The sequence below is a fragment of the Miniopterus schreibersii genome (assembly GCF_964146895.1).
Source record: "Miniopterus schreibersii genome assembly, chromosome: 4".
NCBI lineage: Eukaryota > Metazoa > Chordata > Mammalia > Chiroptera > Miniopteridae > Miniopterus > Miniopterus schreibersii.
Genome location: NC_138105.1, coordinates 79,535,313 through 79,551,244, shown reverse-complemented (window position 1 = coordinate 79,551,244; position 15,932 = coordinate 79,535,313). Strand labels below are relative to the sequence as shown.

At 46.2% G+C, this 15,932-nt stretch overlaps 1 protein-coding gene across 2 annotated transcripts in view; it reads left to right on the top strand.

The window, feature by feature from the left end:
* Nucleotides 1-6,175: 6,175 nt before the first annotated feature.
* The window catches only part of ADRA1A (adrenoceptor alpha 1A), a 77,132-nt gene continuing 67,375 nt past the window's right edge, over nt 6,176-15,932 (top strand). The window contains exons 1-2 of one of the 2 annotated variants that reach the window (XM_081136675.1): nt 6,176-6,461; nt 7,510-9,059. In XM_081136675.1, the coding sequence (XP_080992801.1) occupies nt 8,177-9,059 (883 nt within the window). In that variant the 5' untranslated portion in view covers nt 6,176-6,461; nt 7,510-8,176. Of the gene's footprint in view, nt 6,462-7,509; nt 9,060-15,932 lie in introns of those variants that run through there. The other variant, XM_081136674.1, reaches the window with a different exon arrangement.

Below are 15,932 nucleotides of genomic sequence, written 5' to 3'. Positions count from 1 at the left end.
GTGTGTGTGTTTATAAACCTTAAAAAAATATTCTTAGCTGGAGGAAAAGGTACAAGAATTAGTCAGGGAGGCTGGACCTGGACCACAAGGAATAGTTTACCGACCCCTGCAAAAGATCAAGTCGATGTGGTAGACATTGGCATGATTCTTTCCTCCAACCCAACATTAAATTTATTTTATTTTGGACATCTTCTTATTGAAAAGAGTGAAAGATTTCAGTTCAGAAAACCTAGGTTTCCAAATTACTGTGTGATTTGGGCCAGCTCATGTGATTACTTTAAGCTTCAGTCGGTTCATCTTAAAAAATGTGGGCAATAAATGAATGTCTTATATAGTTGTTCCAAGACTCCAATGAAATAACATATGTAGAAGTTCTTCGTAAACTATAAACTCTATTTAAGTGTTAGCTATTATTAATCCTAATGTTATTTAACTCCTAGGGAATAGAATTACCCTAACATTATGGTTTACTTTGTATATATACAGTTCCAATGATAGAGTGTGGGAAAATCCCAAAGAAATATTTGGCTTGAATCATAAATTATTAGAAAGCCTCAAACTTTTCTTAGAAGCTATTTTGTTTGTATGGGAAATTACTTGTCAGAAAAAGAAATTGTGGTTTCCTGACTTTCCACATTCACAGAAGAAAAACTACAAAAGAAAAATTATTTTTGTAAAAAGTATTTGTAGGAGTCCATTTTTAAATGCCAAAGATTTTTGTCCTTCTGAAGTTAAAACAAGTGAAGACTCATTTCTTTAGAAAAAGAGAAATTGAGATTTTGCTGGAAATTAATATAATATACTTTGACGAGAAAAAAAGGCCTGTTCAATTAAATGCTATTGGCTGGTTGTGACCACACTGCTACCTTGTCTAATGCATCTAGGAATTGAACAGCTATTAAATATCACAAACATTGGTGACAAGACAAAAAAATGAATTTATATGTTTCCCATGAGATTCTTAAGATATTTCTCAAAAAAAGTTTTTTAAGAATGTCAACAATTGTGGTAAATGGTGATAGCACGTAGTATCCACTTCCAAAATGTGTATAACAAATTATTTCTAGTTCCTCAATCTTTCTTTTTTTAATTCTTAGCATTTGACATCTGCCCATACACTTCATTTCACTTTCCCAGTTCTTGATTTTTTGGCTCTTCTGCCTTGAAAACATGAAAATTTCCCCCATTTTCTTGATCGACCTCAACTCCCTTCTCAGACAACAAGATCATTCATACTTATAAATAGTTGTCTAATGTACCTATTCCCATTAGATTATAAGCTCCATGAGAGAAAGAATTTTGTCTTGTTCCTGTTAAATCCCTATATAAGGAATATATAAGCTGGCTCACATGCACAAACTCCCAGCGCTTTACTCACTAACATTCTATGTATAATTCTGCATTCTGCCATCAATCACACTAACAACCTCAAACTCAACATACCCAAGCCATACTTATTACTCTTATCAGCCACCTCACAAATCTCCTCTTCCTGACTCCTTTCTATTAATAGCACCAATGATTTTCTTAGTCACTTGGCGGTATCTCAGTCCATCAAACATCAATTTAATTGCTAAGTAATTATCAATCCATTCTAAACAATTTAAGGTTAAAAAGGCATAAATAGACATAGAGTAAATATTATTAAAGTTATGACAATATCATAAAAATCTATATGCCAATAACTATAAAAAGTTAGGTTAAAATATAACTTAAAAAATGAAAACCAGAGTAAACTATAAACTATTAAAGAAATAGAACTGATAGAAAAAATGTTGCCTTCTAAAATGACATTAAGTCAAATGTTTTACACTTGAGTTTGTACAACTTTCAAATAAAAGACATTCACTTGTTTAAACTGTCCCACCCAGAGAACAGAAAGAGAGCTAGGCATCACTTTTTTCAGCTAGCACAGTTACAATTTTAGAGCAGAACAAAGACCATATAAGAAAAGGAAATAGTAAATATCACTAGAAAATTTTTTTAGGTACATCCAAAATATGAAACAAAAAATATAAAACAAAAAGTATGTAAAAGATAATACTATATTAAGTCTAAATAGTGTTTATATCAAGAATGGAGCCCGGCCGGGTGTGGCTCAGCAGTTGAGCGTCAACCTAGGATCCAGGCGATCAGGGTTCGATTCCCAGTCAGGGCACATGCCCAGGTTGTGGGCTGCAGCCGATCAATGACCCTCTCATCATTGATGTTTCTCTCTCTCTCCCCCTCTCCCTTCCTCTCTCTGAAATCAATAAAGATATGTTTAAAAAAAAAAAAGAATGGAAAAATTATTCAATATAAGAAAGTCAATCCATGTCATTTACCATATTAATAATCATCTTAAGAGCTTACAAGAATAAAAAAGTCTCTTAGCAAACTAGAAATATATAGAAACCCATTTAACTAAGATTATTACCAAATATATACAAAAATAATAGTAAGTATTGGAATTCTAGAAACATTAAAATAAAGATTAAGGCAAGAATGCTTATAATCATCCCTAAAATTTACCATTGTACTGGGGATAAAGAAATACGAAAAGAAGAAATAAGAGGTATTAGCATTTGAAAGGAAGCCATAGAATTGTTATTAAATATAGACGAGATAGATTCATTAGGGCTCCCTAGCAAAGGCTTCTTGGGCTGGGTCGGAGCCTCGCCAGTAGGCACCATAGCCATGCGAGGCCGAAAGGCGGTGATCAAAATGGCCCATGTGTTGGAGGAGACGCAACAGGACTCCGTGGAATGTGCTGCTCTGGCGGTGGAGAAGTGTAACACAGAGAAGGACATTGTAGCCCATATTAAGAAGGAGTCTGACAAGAAGAACAGCCCCCCTGGCCCTGCGTCATGGGGAGGAACTTTAGTAGTTACGTGACCAAACACTAGCAGTTTAGCAGAAACCAAACACTTCGTCTACTTCTCCCTGGGCCAAGTGGCTGTTCTTCTGTTCAAACCCGGGTAAAAGCATAAGACTGTACCACACACCCAGTGATCCACCCAAAAATGGAGACTGAAACCTTCAGCCTTGCCTGAAGGATCACCTTGATCCTGAACCTTTATCACGTTGTTTTGTAGAAGGCATTCTCTGTGCTCATTTGTTGTGGTTAGGAAACAATTAGCAAAACAGCTTACGTTGATATTTATTTTTTATTCCATACCTCTCTGCCCCACGTTTTTCCTCCTCAAAATCCATTCCTCGCCCCCCCCCCCAAAGTTGTTGGAAAACTGAAAAATTAAAAGAACCCAAAATACTTTTCAGGGCCTTTAGATTTTTTTCCTGGGCTCATCATCCCAGGTGTGTGAGCCCGGAGGCCAGAGGCCGAAGGGCAGCTGCCTGGCTGGTCAGACTGCAGAGTTCACACATACACGAGTGGTCCTTCAAGATGCGGGACAAGGGGAGCGGGGAGAAAAGGAGGAGCAGCCAGTGGCCAGGACCAGCTCACTCACTCCAGGTCATTTTGCACATTTTTCCAGCTGAATACATTGTGCTTATGTTAGGTGTGGAATTTGAACCACTCTGGGTTAGAAGTGTGTTTTACTTTAAAGTAGCACGCCAAATGAGCAGAGAGGGAAAGGGCTAATACGATTTATAACAAGAGCTTTGATAAGCTTCGCAACCTATAATCTCACTCAGTCTAATAACCACCCTGGGGTTTTTTAACTGTCTCCCTTTAAAAATTAGGAAACCAAGGCTCAGAGAAGCTGAGTTTTGTCCTGGTCTCATAGGAGGTCAGGGATAGAATCTTTATGATTCGATAGCCCACTCTTTCTTCACCCTACCTCCCCATGGGCCTAACTCAACATTTTCTGGGACATCCATGTCAACTGTTGACCTTAAACGAAAAGTCAGCCAGATATTGTTCCAGCAAATGGGTTCATTCTGGAACAACAACAAGGTGCAATCCAGAACATGCGACCATGGCAGGCCATGTGCAAACCCACTAAAACAAAGGAGAGGAAATTTTATGGGAGGGAAGAGGAAGCTGGGAGGGCTGTTACAAAGAATTCTCCCTGTTGTGCTTGGCAGTGAAGGTAGGGCATGAGTGCTCCCTGTTCTGGCCTCCTTACTTTATTTTATTTACTTGTTTGTTTATTTATTTTCAATCCTCACTCGAGGATATTTTTTCCATTGCTTTTTCAGAGAGAGAGAGAGAGAGAGAGAGAGAGAGAAAGAGAGAGAGAGAGAGAGAGAGACTGCCGCGAAAGAGACACATTAATTGGTTGCCTCCCGCCTGGGGATTGGGATCGAGCCTGCTACTGAGGATAGAACCCGGGACCAAGGGCCTCCTTACTTAATTTTAAATGCAGTTTTTGTTTACTATTTTTTTTTTTTTGCACAACTATTCTTTAAAGAATCACTAACAAATGGATAGTTTCCTGTTTGTGGGTGTATGATCATTGAGGGAAAAATTGGTTCTGAGAGTTAGTTCCTCAAAGATTGATGTTTACAGGTTAAGAACTAATTTGAAAGACCTACCTGGTAGCATATAGGCTAGAAATAAGGAGCCACTCTTCCCAGTCTTGGCACTAGCTAGTTAGTTGCCCAGGAAGGAGAGGACTTGTGAGTATGCTTGTTTGTTGAGGGATGGAGACTGGGAGTTCCAAAGACTTTTGTACATGTTGACCTTGCAGAACTGAGCAATTCTCAGTTGCTTTTCTTGCCAATAACACTATTTCCCTTATCTACCACGGAACAGATATTAACAGAGCACTCACCTTCATGGTATAAAGGTAATGGATATGAAGTTGAACAATAATATATCCCTCTGGTGGATGTTTCTGAAGAACAGACATTATATGTATATTTGATGAGAAAATGTAAGACTCACAGGGCATTGTAGTCCAGCCTTCACCAGAGGTGACTGAATCCCAGGGAGACAGCAAGTGACTTAGTAATTAGAGTGAGCCTGGATTTACTGTCTCCTCACAGTGTGCTTCTTGCACAATATAAAATTCAGTTTATGGATGAGCAAACCATTTGTCTATATTTAAAAATAATATTTAAGTCAAATCCAATGATATTAAATCTAAATATTAGATCTTCAGTGAAGCAGGGACCCCTGATCTTCCCATGAGCATTCTTCCAGGACATTTTGAGGTATATTCATAAAAAAGAGTGAGCCTTCCAAATATCCCCCCTGGAAAAGGTAACAATATTAATAAACTTCTGTTCAAGGGAAGGAATTCAGTGCATAACAAAGTTATCTCTTTGTTACTAGGGTTAGGGGAACCTAGTATATATGTTGAAAACACTGCATTTTGTCTGATTGGATGAAGATGAAAAGAAGGTGACTTAGGAGGTGGGAATCAGAGTACAGACAATTTTAGCATTTTCCCAATATTCCAAAGCACATATAGCTTTACTAAATTGTAAAGTAAGCAGAACATGGAATTTACCAGAAAAAAGTAAACGAGTCTGGCGGTATCAGCTTCTCATACTCCAACTATTAATAAACCAAAGAAAATTAGAGAGAAGTAACTCTCCTTTAAAGGATATATTTTCTTATGAAAACTAGAATAGAACATGTGGCACTTCAAAACCACTAAACTATATAAGAAACTACAGTGAAACAATAATGCTTTTCAAATCTATAGATGTGCTCACTTTATCTTCCTGGAATTATAATTTTATTACAATCAGATTTATTGAATTTAATCTGATTTTACTTGCATCTTAAAACATCTCCAGATAATATAATTTACTTGCATGTTTGACATAACAACATGCTTCTTCTTGATTTTAACAGAACTTAGTCCAAGTGTTAATCAAATCAAGCTGGGCATTTCTTTGAACTCAAAGTAATTAATATGCTTGCCAGTGTCAAGTTGTTCTTTATTTTTTAAAGTAAGATCATTTAGAGAAGTTATTCACTACAAGTAAAAATTCCCCACCGGCACACTTTTTAAAATGCTATTTTTATTAAATTTATTGGGGTGAATCGGTTAATAAGATCATATAAGTTTCAGGTGTACGATATTATAATACATCCTCTGGATGTTGCATTGCGTGCTCACCACCCAAGCCGCTCAAGGCAAGATTAAAAAAAATAAAAAAAATTAGGGCGTTGCGCATGTGCCTGCGCTGCGGAGGCGCGGGACGCGGGTCCGCCGCCAGCCAGGCTCCTGGCCGCTGCGTCAGCAGGGCTGCGAAGTTCCTTGCCCAGCCCTTGGCTGATCTGGGGGAGCTGACTAGTGAAAGCGTGACTGTGGAGTTGTGGATCAGCTGTATTTCTCTTTTCTATTTTCACTCTTTATTTAAAAATTTCCAGGTGAAAGATAGCGAGGCAGGAGCTTGGAGACATTAGTGGTGGGGTGTGAGCCGGCGAGTGCAAGAGGACCGGGAATAGGTTCCCGGGAGGGACGGTCCCCTCTCCCCGCGGAGAGGTGGCGGCAGGGCTGCTGCGGGAACGGGAACCCCGTGCCCTGGCCGCGCGCAGGCGGTGGCTCTGCCTGGGGCTCCAGGTGAGTGCGGGAGGGCGCGGGGCGCGGGGCGCGGGCGGCCGGCAGGGCCGGGCGGGTGAAGGCAAGTCGCCCTCGGCCTCCGCGTGAGCGGAACCCCCACTTTCCCGAGCGCCTCCTGCTTTTTTCAGCTGTTCTGACACCAGTATCCCCGCCCCACCCCGTTTCCCTTATATATTCTGGGAAGTTACCTCCTAGTTAACAAGTGTGATTTTAACCCCGTTTCTATCACCCCGAGGTGGGGGGGGGGGGGAAGGGTTTCTGCTGTTGCTTTTATTACCACCTGTGAGCTCTTGAACTTGTGATTTTCGTAGTAGCCTTTGCCTGGGGATCCCGCCTCGGCGCTCAAGCCCAGAAGCTTCCCCCATCCCCTCGAACCTCCCCGCTGTACCCCAGCAGCCCCCCTGGGTGTGCTGGCACCAATGACCCCGTGGATTGGAAAGGAGCCCTGCACCGACCTCGGTCGCGGTCGGCCCTCGGGACCCATCGGGCTTTGCTCGGGACCTGACTCTTAGGCCGACTTGGCTGGGCGACAAACCCACGCGCTCCGCACCCCCAAGCGTGAATTCCTCCGGCACGATCGTGCGCGTGGCACTGGCCCTGCGGTCCCCAGGTCGCAGCGGTCCCCTCTCCCCCGCCGGCCCCCCCAGGTGGCTGCGAAGCAACCTGTTCCAAAGGCAACCCGGTCGATCCTCCGGTTTCCAGTGGCTCGGCTGCGGAAGACGCACTGGCCAGCCGCAGTAGCACCTGGCGGGCTTTGGGCGTTTTAATTTCGCAGTACACCGCCAGCGCGCCAGGAGCTGCGTTTTGGGATTTCTTCGCCACGGGTTTGCACGCGGCCAGCGGGCGCGCGGAGGAGCGCGGGCAGGTTCCCGGCGGCCGTGGCCCTGCGCGCGCGGAGCCCCGCCCGCGGGCCCTGTGCTGCCGCAGGGCCGGCCGCCCCGCACCGCAGTCGGCTGCGCTCGCAGCCCGGTCCTACCCGTAGAGGCGGCACGGCCGCGACCCCCTCGCGCCCGGGTGACACCCCGCCTTTCTCTTTGCGCCCTTTCAGGAAGACGCCGGCTAACAGCCCTCCGCAGCCGCCAGCGGTTCACAGCCACGTCCCCCGCCTGCGCGCCCGGGAGCTGGATCCAGCGCGAGCCCGCCGCGGACCAGCCGCACGGTGGGTAGCTGCGGGCCGGGGCAGTGCCCAGATGTCAAAGGCCCCTGCCGTTAAGAGTCGACGGCAGACCACTACTTGCTTGTGGTTTGGGGGCGAGACTGGCGCTGGATTTTGGAATTCCACATGATGAGCGGAATGCCGAGTCTTCTCATCAGGACGGATCAGACCGTGCGGGAAAGCGGGCTCCCGTAATTCTGGGACTGCACTTTGCAAGTTGTCTCCTCGAGCTTGGCGCCAAACCTCCGATGGGTAGGGAGTTGGGGTCTGGGTCCAAAGCAGCGGGTGCAGGGCGGCTGCGGACGACCGCGCGCGCTCCTGGCCATGTCGCCTTTCATGCCCTGCCCCTGTGCATGGCCTTCTGAGGGTGTCCAGGGCCGGCCCGGGGTGCTTCCCACCCGCGAGCTCTCTGCCACGCCCAGCTAACCCCAGCGGGCACGGCTCCCCGAAGCCGAGTCACCTTTTGACTCCCCGCTCCCTCGCTCCCGCCTCCGCCCCGCCCCCACCCAGGGGTGGCCGTCAAGAGCCGGACCTCGCCCGGGGACCCCCGGCTAGGACCATGGTGTTTCTCTCCGGAAATGCCTCCGACAGCTCCAACTGCACGCACCCGCCGGCGCCGGTGAACATTTCCAAGGCCATTCTGCTGGGGGTGATCTTGGGGAGCCTCATCATTTTCGGGGTACTGGGGAACATCCTAGTGATCCTCTCCGTGGCCTGCCACCGGCACCTGCACTCGGTCACCCACTACTACATCGTGAACCTGGCGGTGGCCGACCTCCTGCTCACGTCCACGGTGCTGCCCTTCTCCGCGATCTTCGAGATCCTGGGCTACTGGGCCTTCGGCAGGGTCTTCTGCAGCGTGTGGGCGGCCGTGGACGTCCTGTGCTGCACCGCGTCCATCCTGGGGCTCTGCATCATCTCCATCGACCGCTACATCGGCGTCAGCTACCCGCTGCGCTACCCCACCATCGTCACGCAGAAGCGGGGCCTGGCGGCTCTGCTCTGCGCCTGGGCGCTCTCCCTGGTCATCTCCGTGGGGCCGCTGTTCGGCTGGAGGCAGCCGGCCCCGGAGGACGAGACCATCTGCCAGATCACCGAGGAGCCGGGCTACGTGCTCTTCTCGGCGCTGGGCTCCTTCTACGTGCCGCTGGCCATCATCCTGGTCATGTACTGCCGCGTCTACGTGGTGGCCAAGCGCGAGAGCCGCGGCCTCAAGTCCGGCCTCAAGACCGACAAGTCGGACTCGGAGCAGGTGACGCTCCGCATCCATCGGAAGAACGCCCCGGGCGGAGGCAGGGGGGTGCCCAGCGCCAGGAACAAGGCGCACTTCTCCGTGAGGCTCCTCAAGTTCTCCCGCGAGAAGAAGGCCGCCCAGACCCTGGGCATCGTGGTGGGCTGCTTCGTGCTCTGCTGGCTGCCTTTCTTCCTAGTGATGCCCATTGGTAAGTCTTCACACGCCCGTCGGAGCGTGGCCGGGCTTCACCCTCTCCCGGGTCGGCTCCGCAGCTTCACGGTCGGGGTGGGCCTCCAAGAATCTGCATTTCAAACGGCCAAGCCAAGGGATCGTTTTTTTTTTGTTTGTTTGTGTTTTTTTTTTTGGGGGGGGGAGGCTTCCTAGTAGAAAAGCGATTTTCCATTCCCTTTCTACTCCATCCTTATTTACATTATGTCCTGGGGCACTTTTACAACTACTGTAAAGTGGCTTCCCACGGATGCAGAGGAATTGGCCTCTCTAATAAGCGTGCCAGCTTTTCTCAGCACCTTCAAGCCTGTGTTTGATTTAAAGGCGTCCACCCTCTTTCCATCTGAGTCTCCACCGGCACTTAGGCAGGGCTGTGGAAGGCCACTTCCACCTCTGCTGCTAAGGACTGCAGATTCTCTTGGCCTAAAAATAAGCCCATGCTTATTCTGAACAAATGTGTAATTTTATTATTAGGTTAGATTGTTCCTAAGGGTTAGTTATAATGGTCTGCGTATGCTCTATATCTGTGTTAATTTTATATTCTGGATTCAGCACGGAAGAAAGTGTGATGAGCTTCTGACAAGAAAAGAATGATTTTATGTTTAAATCAATTTAAGCTTTAAAGAATTCAACATGCTTCCAGTAATAAAATACTTTTCCCCTTTATTTTAATAGTAAGTATTAAAGCTAACATTACTCTTACCCAAAAGCATTTGGGAAGTTGCAGATGACACACTTTGAAAATAATACAGTAATGTTACAAATCCAGTTTTTGCAACTGCTAAATCAGCTGTTGTTAAAAACGAATTAGTTTATTAGAAGTATCAGCAAGCGGATCCACTTGGAATAGTTATTTATCATTGAAAGGCCTTCTTGAGATCCCAAAATGGTTGTTTGCTATTTTTAGTTTGTGAGCTCAAATATAGACCTGCACATTGGTTATCCACTAACTCTAGCAAACAAAAAATTATGATAAAAATAATAAAAGTCTGTTTCCAGCACTTTAGAGCTAAATTTAAATGGTATGTACTTAAATATACTTTAATTTGCAATTCCATCATAATAGCAGCTATGATTTTTTTGAGGGCCACCTCTGTTTTAGACATTTGACAAGGCTTTTTATTGCACTAATCCTCTCAACAACTCACAATGTGAGGTATGCGTTGTTATGCTGAAATCACTTTAAAGGGAAAGGATTCTCCAGGTTCTAGAGCTTCACTGTCTAAAATACCATAGCCACCAGCCACACCTGGCTATTTAATGCAAATTAAAATGAAAGAAAATGACCATTCAGTTCCTCAGTCCCACTAGCCACATTTTAAGTGCTCAATAGTCATATGTGGCCAATGGCTACTGTTTTGGACAGCAGAAACAGAGAACATTTCATCAGTGCAGAAATTTCCTTCCAGCAGAGGCCCTCACCTTCCGTTGTGTCTGTCCATCATTATTGCTGACTCGGCTCCTGGAAGTACTTCACAGCTTTGAGTTTAGTTAAATAACACTCTTTACCTGAGCCTCTCCCAGCTTGCCTACCTTTCTGCGTCCCATCTCTTACTTCCTCCTGAAGTTTGCACATTTATTCTTGGGTCCATTCACTCAGCAAGTATTTATTGAGCACTCGACACCTAGAATGAACAAAGAGGAAGAGTCCTTGCCAGTAAGATATTTGCATTCTTTTGGGAGAGATAGACATTAACAAATACATAGATGCTAAGAATTCAGGATTATACACCTGAACGTAATATAAAATACTACTGAATATCAACTGTAATTGAAAAGTTAAAAAAAGGAAAGGAAGCAAGAGTAGGTATATTAATATCAGACGAAGCAGCCTTCAGAACAAGAAAGTCATCAGTGGTTTCCAGAGTTTCAAGAGGAGAGGGAGGGCTGCGTTGGCGGGGCACAGGGGATTCTGGGGGCTGTGACACTATTCTGTATGACAATGTAATGTGGGTACATGACATCATGCATTTGTCAAAGCTCGCAGACTATGCACCACAAGGGTGAGCCCTAATGTAAACCACGGACTTTTGTTGATAATAATGTGACAATATTGGTTCATCAGTTGTCACAAATGCACCACATTAACGCATGGCATCAACAGTAAGGGACACTCTATGAGGGAGGCAAAGGCCCACATGCGTTCTCTGTGCTCCAGGCCGCAGTGGGCCCTCTCCACCGGCCCGGTGCCTGTGTACATGAGCTCACTTTCTATTTCAGAGCAGTGAGGGAAAACTGTTTCCTAGAGCCTGCTGGCCTCCCCTCCCCCAGCCCAGCTGATCTGCCCTGGCTGCCGGGTACCTGTTTACCTTAGGGACAGGACACTCCGAGGGTTCCGAGTGTCAGTTGTGGCCCCAGGACATGGGCACTCAGAGACAGCGCTGTGAGCCCAGCAGCCGTGGCGCCTGCTGTCTGCCACCAAACCCACCTTCCAGCTCTTCCTGGAGCCCTGCGGGTGCTCTGCTCGTGGTTTCTGAAGGCTTGGGACCCCCCAGGTCTCCGTGCGGCTCCCTGGGAGGTCCCGGCTTGTGCTGTGTGTGGGTGTCTGATAGTAAAGCGATGACACGCTTTGAGAATGTGACCGCAGTAGCAAATGGTGTTCTGCTCGCCATGAAGCCTGTGGAAGATGCAGTGAGATTTTTGAACCAGTGACACGCCGACGACTCGCTGGGGCTGCCTGCAGTGGAGGCCACTCCTCGGGCTCGTTAGCGTTGGATACACATCTGAGCAGTTTGTTGCTTCAGGACAAGGTCGACTCTCTGCAAATGGCATGGAAGAGCCCATCTCCTAAACTTCCCCAGCTGACTGATGAAAAACCCATCTCAAAAGCACCAGAGATCGATGGAGAGCGACTTCAGAAGAACATAATGAATGATTTAATGAAAACATTCATTTTTCAGAAAGCCCACAGCTGCTCCGCCAATGAGATGGAATTAGCGAGTCCAGGGAAAGGGGCAAGAGAAAGACAGGCTGGAGCCGTGGGCCACACACGGAGCAGGTCCTGGGAAGTCAAATCAGCCAATAACAGCAGCGGCTGAAAAACTGCTACAGACCGGCCTTCGCCTGGTTTCCTTAGAGGTCACTTAGGCCACGTGTCGTGGCAGGTTGAACCAAACAGGGAAGCAGAAAATGCGGCCGCCCCGTCTTTCAGACACAAGTTGATCTGAGGGGTGCCCCTGATAATCCGACTTTAATGTGCCCCTTCGAAGTCCTGGAGGAACATCACGAAACAGCCAGACAGCTGCGGGAGGAAAACAAGCGAATGAGGAGCTCACAGGACAGATAACCGATCCCCAACTCGAGGAGGCACCTTTGCGGCGTGAGTATCCAGACCTGGAAAGTGAGACTCGGCAGCAGAAGCCGAAGCTTCGAGTTCTGCCCGAATCACATGAAGATCAGTTCACACAACTTCAGAAAAAAACTGAGGAGGAAACGAGCTGCTTAGAAATGGAGAAGAAACTTCCCAGCACGTCTGTAGATATATGAACTCCGCGTATCAGATTCGCGGCCTCTCCCGGAGGTGCCGAGGACCTGGGCAGGGACTGGAGGGAAGCGCTTCCTACCAGGGAAAGGGGATCATCTTCCATGCGAAAGGGCTCGAGAAGCTGGAACGCGGCCCCGTGGGCTGAGAAAAACCATGGAGGTGAGGAAAGAAAAGATCACAACAGGCAAATGCTGGCCAAGGTCCTGTCCAGATCCAGCCTTTCCCAGGTGTCCCTTTCGCTCCTGCTGCTCCACCCGCAGCCCCCAGAGGCCCTGAAATGTCAGGGGATCCCATGGGTCATTAGGCCCCCCAGGAAGGAGGAGGGTATTGAAGTAAGAGCTCAGGAATCCAGGGTCACTTGCAGGTTTGACTCAGTTTCCATAGCAGCTGGGTCCTGGACACCCACAACCACTCAGAACATCTGTATTGTTTTCTCTTTAAAGTAATTTTGATTAATTTCTTTTTTGTTTAGCTACTGTTATTTAATTGATGCTACAATTCCTCTTATTCAAGTAGATATAGTTATTCCTCCCACACTTATAATTTTAAGTTGGTATTTTAAAATAACTATTCATTAAAAAATAAAGAAAAAATCAAGTTTATTTAATGTTAAAAAAGAATTCAGGTTTCATAAGCATTATTTAAAAAGTCAACAGAATAAGAGGCCAGAGAGTAGCAGGACAGTGGGGGGTTGGGAGGATCAGGAAGGTCCTCTCTGAAGAGGTGGTGTTTGGCACACATCTGACTGAAGTGAGGAGCAAGACATGCAAAGTGTGGGAGGAATAGCTTTCTGGGCAGAGCGAACAGCCAGTGCAGAAACAGGAAAGAACCTGACCCGTCTGAGGCTGAGCAAAGAGGCCAGTGTGGCTGAACTACAGAGATTGAGGGGCAAGACAAGTTCACAAAGAGGCTGGGGGGATAGACAAGGTCAAAGTAATGTGGATTTGTGAGACTAAAGTAGAATATGCATACTATTCTAATTGTGATGGGAAGCCATTCAATCAGAGGGTTTTTAGCAAGCCAGTGGCCAGTCTTATGTTTTGAAAAGATCCTTCAGGATGCTGGGTGGAGAGTGAGCTGTTTGGAGTGGGAGCAGGGAGACGGGTTAGGAGGCTGTTGGAGAAGTCATGGGGAGAAAGGTCTTGATGCCTCCACTCAGGTGAGACAGGTGGAGGCGGTGAGAAGTGCTCACATTCAGCACTCATTGCAAAGGTAGAGCTGAGAAGTTGGGACATAGGGGCATGAGAAAAAGAGAGGAATTAAAGATAACTTCCAGGTCTGGGGCCTAAAAAACTGGGTCAACAGTGCATTTTACCGAGATTGAGAAAACTAGAGAATGACAGGGTTGTGATGGGCTGGTGGGAGTGTGTAGGGTGAGTGTTTATTTTGTATAGCCCATGTTGAGAACATAAGTAGAGATGCCCAGTAGGTAGTTAGATGCATGAAACGAAGCTAAGAGGGGAAGCTGGGCTACTATATAAACCTAGGACACATCAATATATGTAAAGCTACAGAAATGGAAGGATCTACAAGACAGAATGTGTGAAGAGAAAAGAGAGATAAGGTCTGAACCTTGGGACATTCTGCTCTTTGATGGTTGGGAAAAGGAGGAGAGTCAGCCAGCAAAAGAAATTGAGAAGGAGAGTCTAGGGAGGAGACTGTGATGTTCCCCAGAGCTGAATGGAAATGTTTTGAGAAGACAGGAGTAATCAGCTGTGTCCCATGCAGCTGGGAGTCAACACTGGGCTTGGCCAAGTGGAGGTCCGTGCAGATATGAAGAGATCCTTTGAGCATAATAGTCTCAATGGAGTGATGGAAGCAAAGCCTGGTTGTGTGCTTTCTAGTGGAAATGGAAAATGAAGTGGGAACAGTGAAATGAACAACTCTTTGGAAAGATTTTACTAGACAGTGGAGCTGGGAAATAGAGTGTAGCTGGAAGGATATAGAGAGAATTTTCAAAGGTGGGAGATGGGATATCATGTTTATATTCTGATGGGAATGATGAAATAGAAAGATGCTGGTGGTACATGCAAGGGAGGAGATGGGATTCAGTACCCAAATGGAGGGTTGGGAAGTGATGAGAAAACTCAGAGGGAGATCTCTTTGGAATATATTTAAGTCCTCAGTGAAATAAGTAGAAAGATCATTAGCTAAGAGTGAGGAAGGAATAGGAAATGATGGTCATTTGAGGAGCAAAAGATGATGTGAAATGTTAATCTTTGAGGTGAGAGAGTGAATAGATTATGGAAATTAGTAGAGTCACCAGGAAGACCTGAGGAGTCCTGTTAGAGACTTGTGGTCATAAATTTAAAGCCCAGTCAAGAAGGTTGTATGTTGCTCTCTAACAGCTGAGAGGCTGGGGATTATAGGGACTGTTGCTGAGGACTGGCTAGGTCTAGGGACCACAGTGAAGACGGGGTGTTTGTGAAGGTACACACCTGGATCAGATTAGGGGTCATACAGAGTCAGATGGTGGAAAAAGCCCAGGTGATGATAGGTGACTGGGAGCTTGGGACTTCTGGTGGTGACCAAGTTATCTCCAGGGTGATAGGCAGGATGGGCTGGATCCTGAGGTCCCCTAGGGGAAGGGGGACTCTGGTCTAACCAGAGCCTCCCTCTTGGATCTGCTCTCTTGAGGAGTTAGTAATGTTGAGGTGAAGATGTTACGGTGGAAGGGAATTGTAGTAACAGAGGAGTACCTGGAATTACTGGGCTTCCTTTAAATCCTAGTAATGTGGTATGACAGGAAGGAAATTGAAAATTTATAGTTAACAGTATTCGAGCAGGTTGCTCAGTAGGGTGAAAGAGCCCTAAACCTACCAAGTCTGTGGTACACAGTTTCTTCTCGACATTAAACAAATAAGAGACTATACCTTCCAGGATTTATTGACTGAATAATAAGTAGCAGGCACTGAGTTAAACAGAATATAAAGATAAATAAAGCACATTCCCGGCCCTCAAGGGCCTCACAATCTAGTTAAGGAGGCAAATTAGGAACAAATATCACAAGTCCGTGAGAATGACCCTCAAAGCAATAATACCAGGGCTGAGAAATATAACAGTTAACCATGCCTGAAGGTCACTGTGGAAGCTTCTAGAAATATCGCTGTTGACTAAGAGGAATTTGAAGGCTGACTACTTCTGTTGGGCCACCAATGAGATGTTGTTGTTTTTTAGTACATTTTTCATGCAAAATGTGGACAGAAGTATAAATATGTCATTATGTTATCACACTCAAGGGACATGAGCGCTTAAACGCAAGTGTTGGTCTGTGCTAGGCTGCCAGAGAACAGTAAGATTGGAAACTAAAACCAGGGCACTGACGAATGTGAGATGTAAAGCTGAAAAGTGAAGCTCCCACGTGCAGAG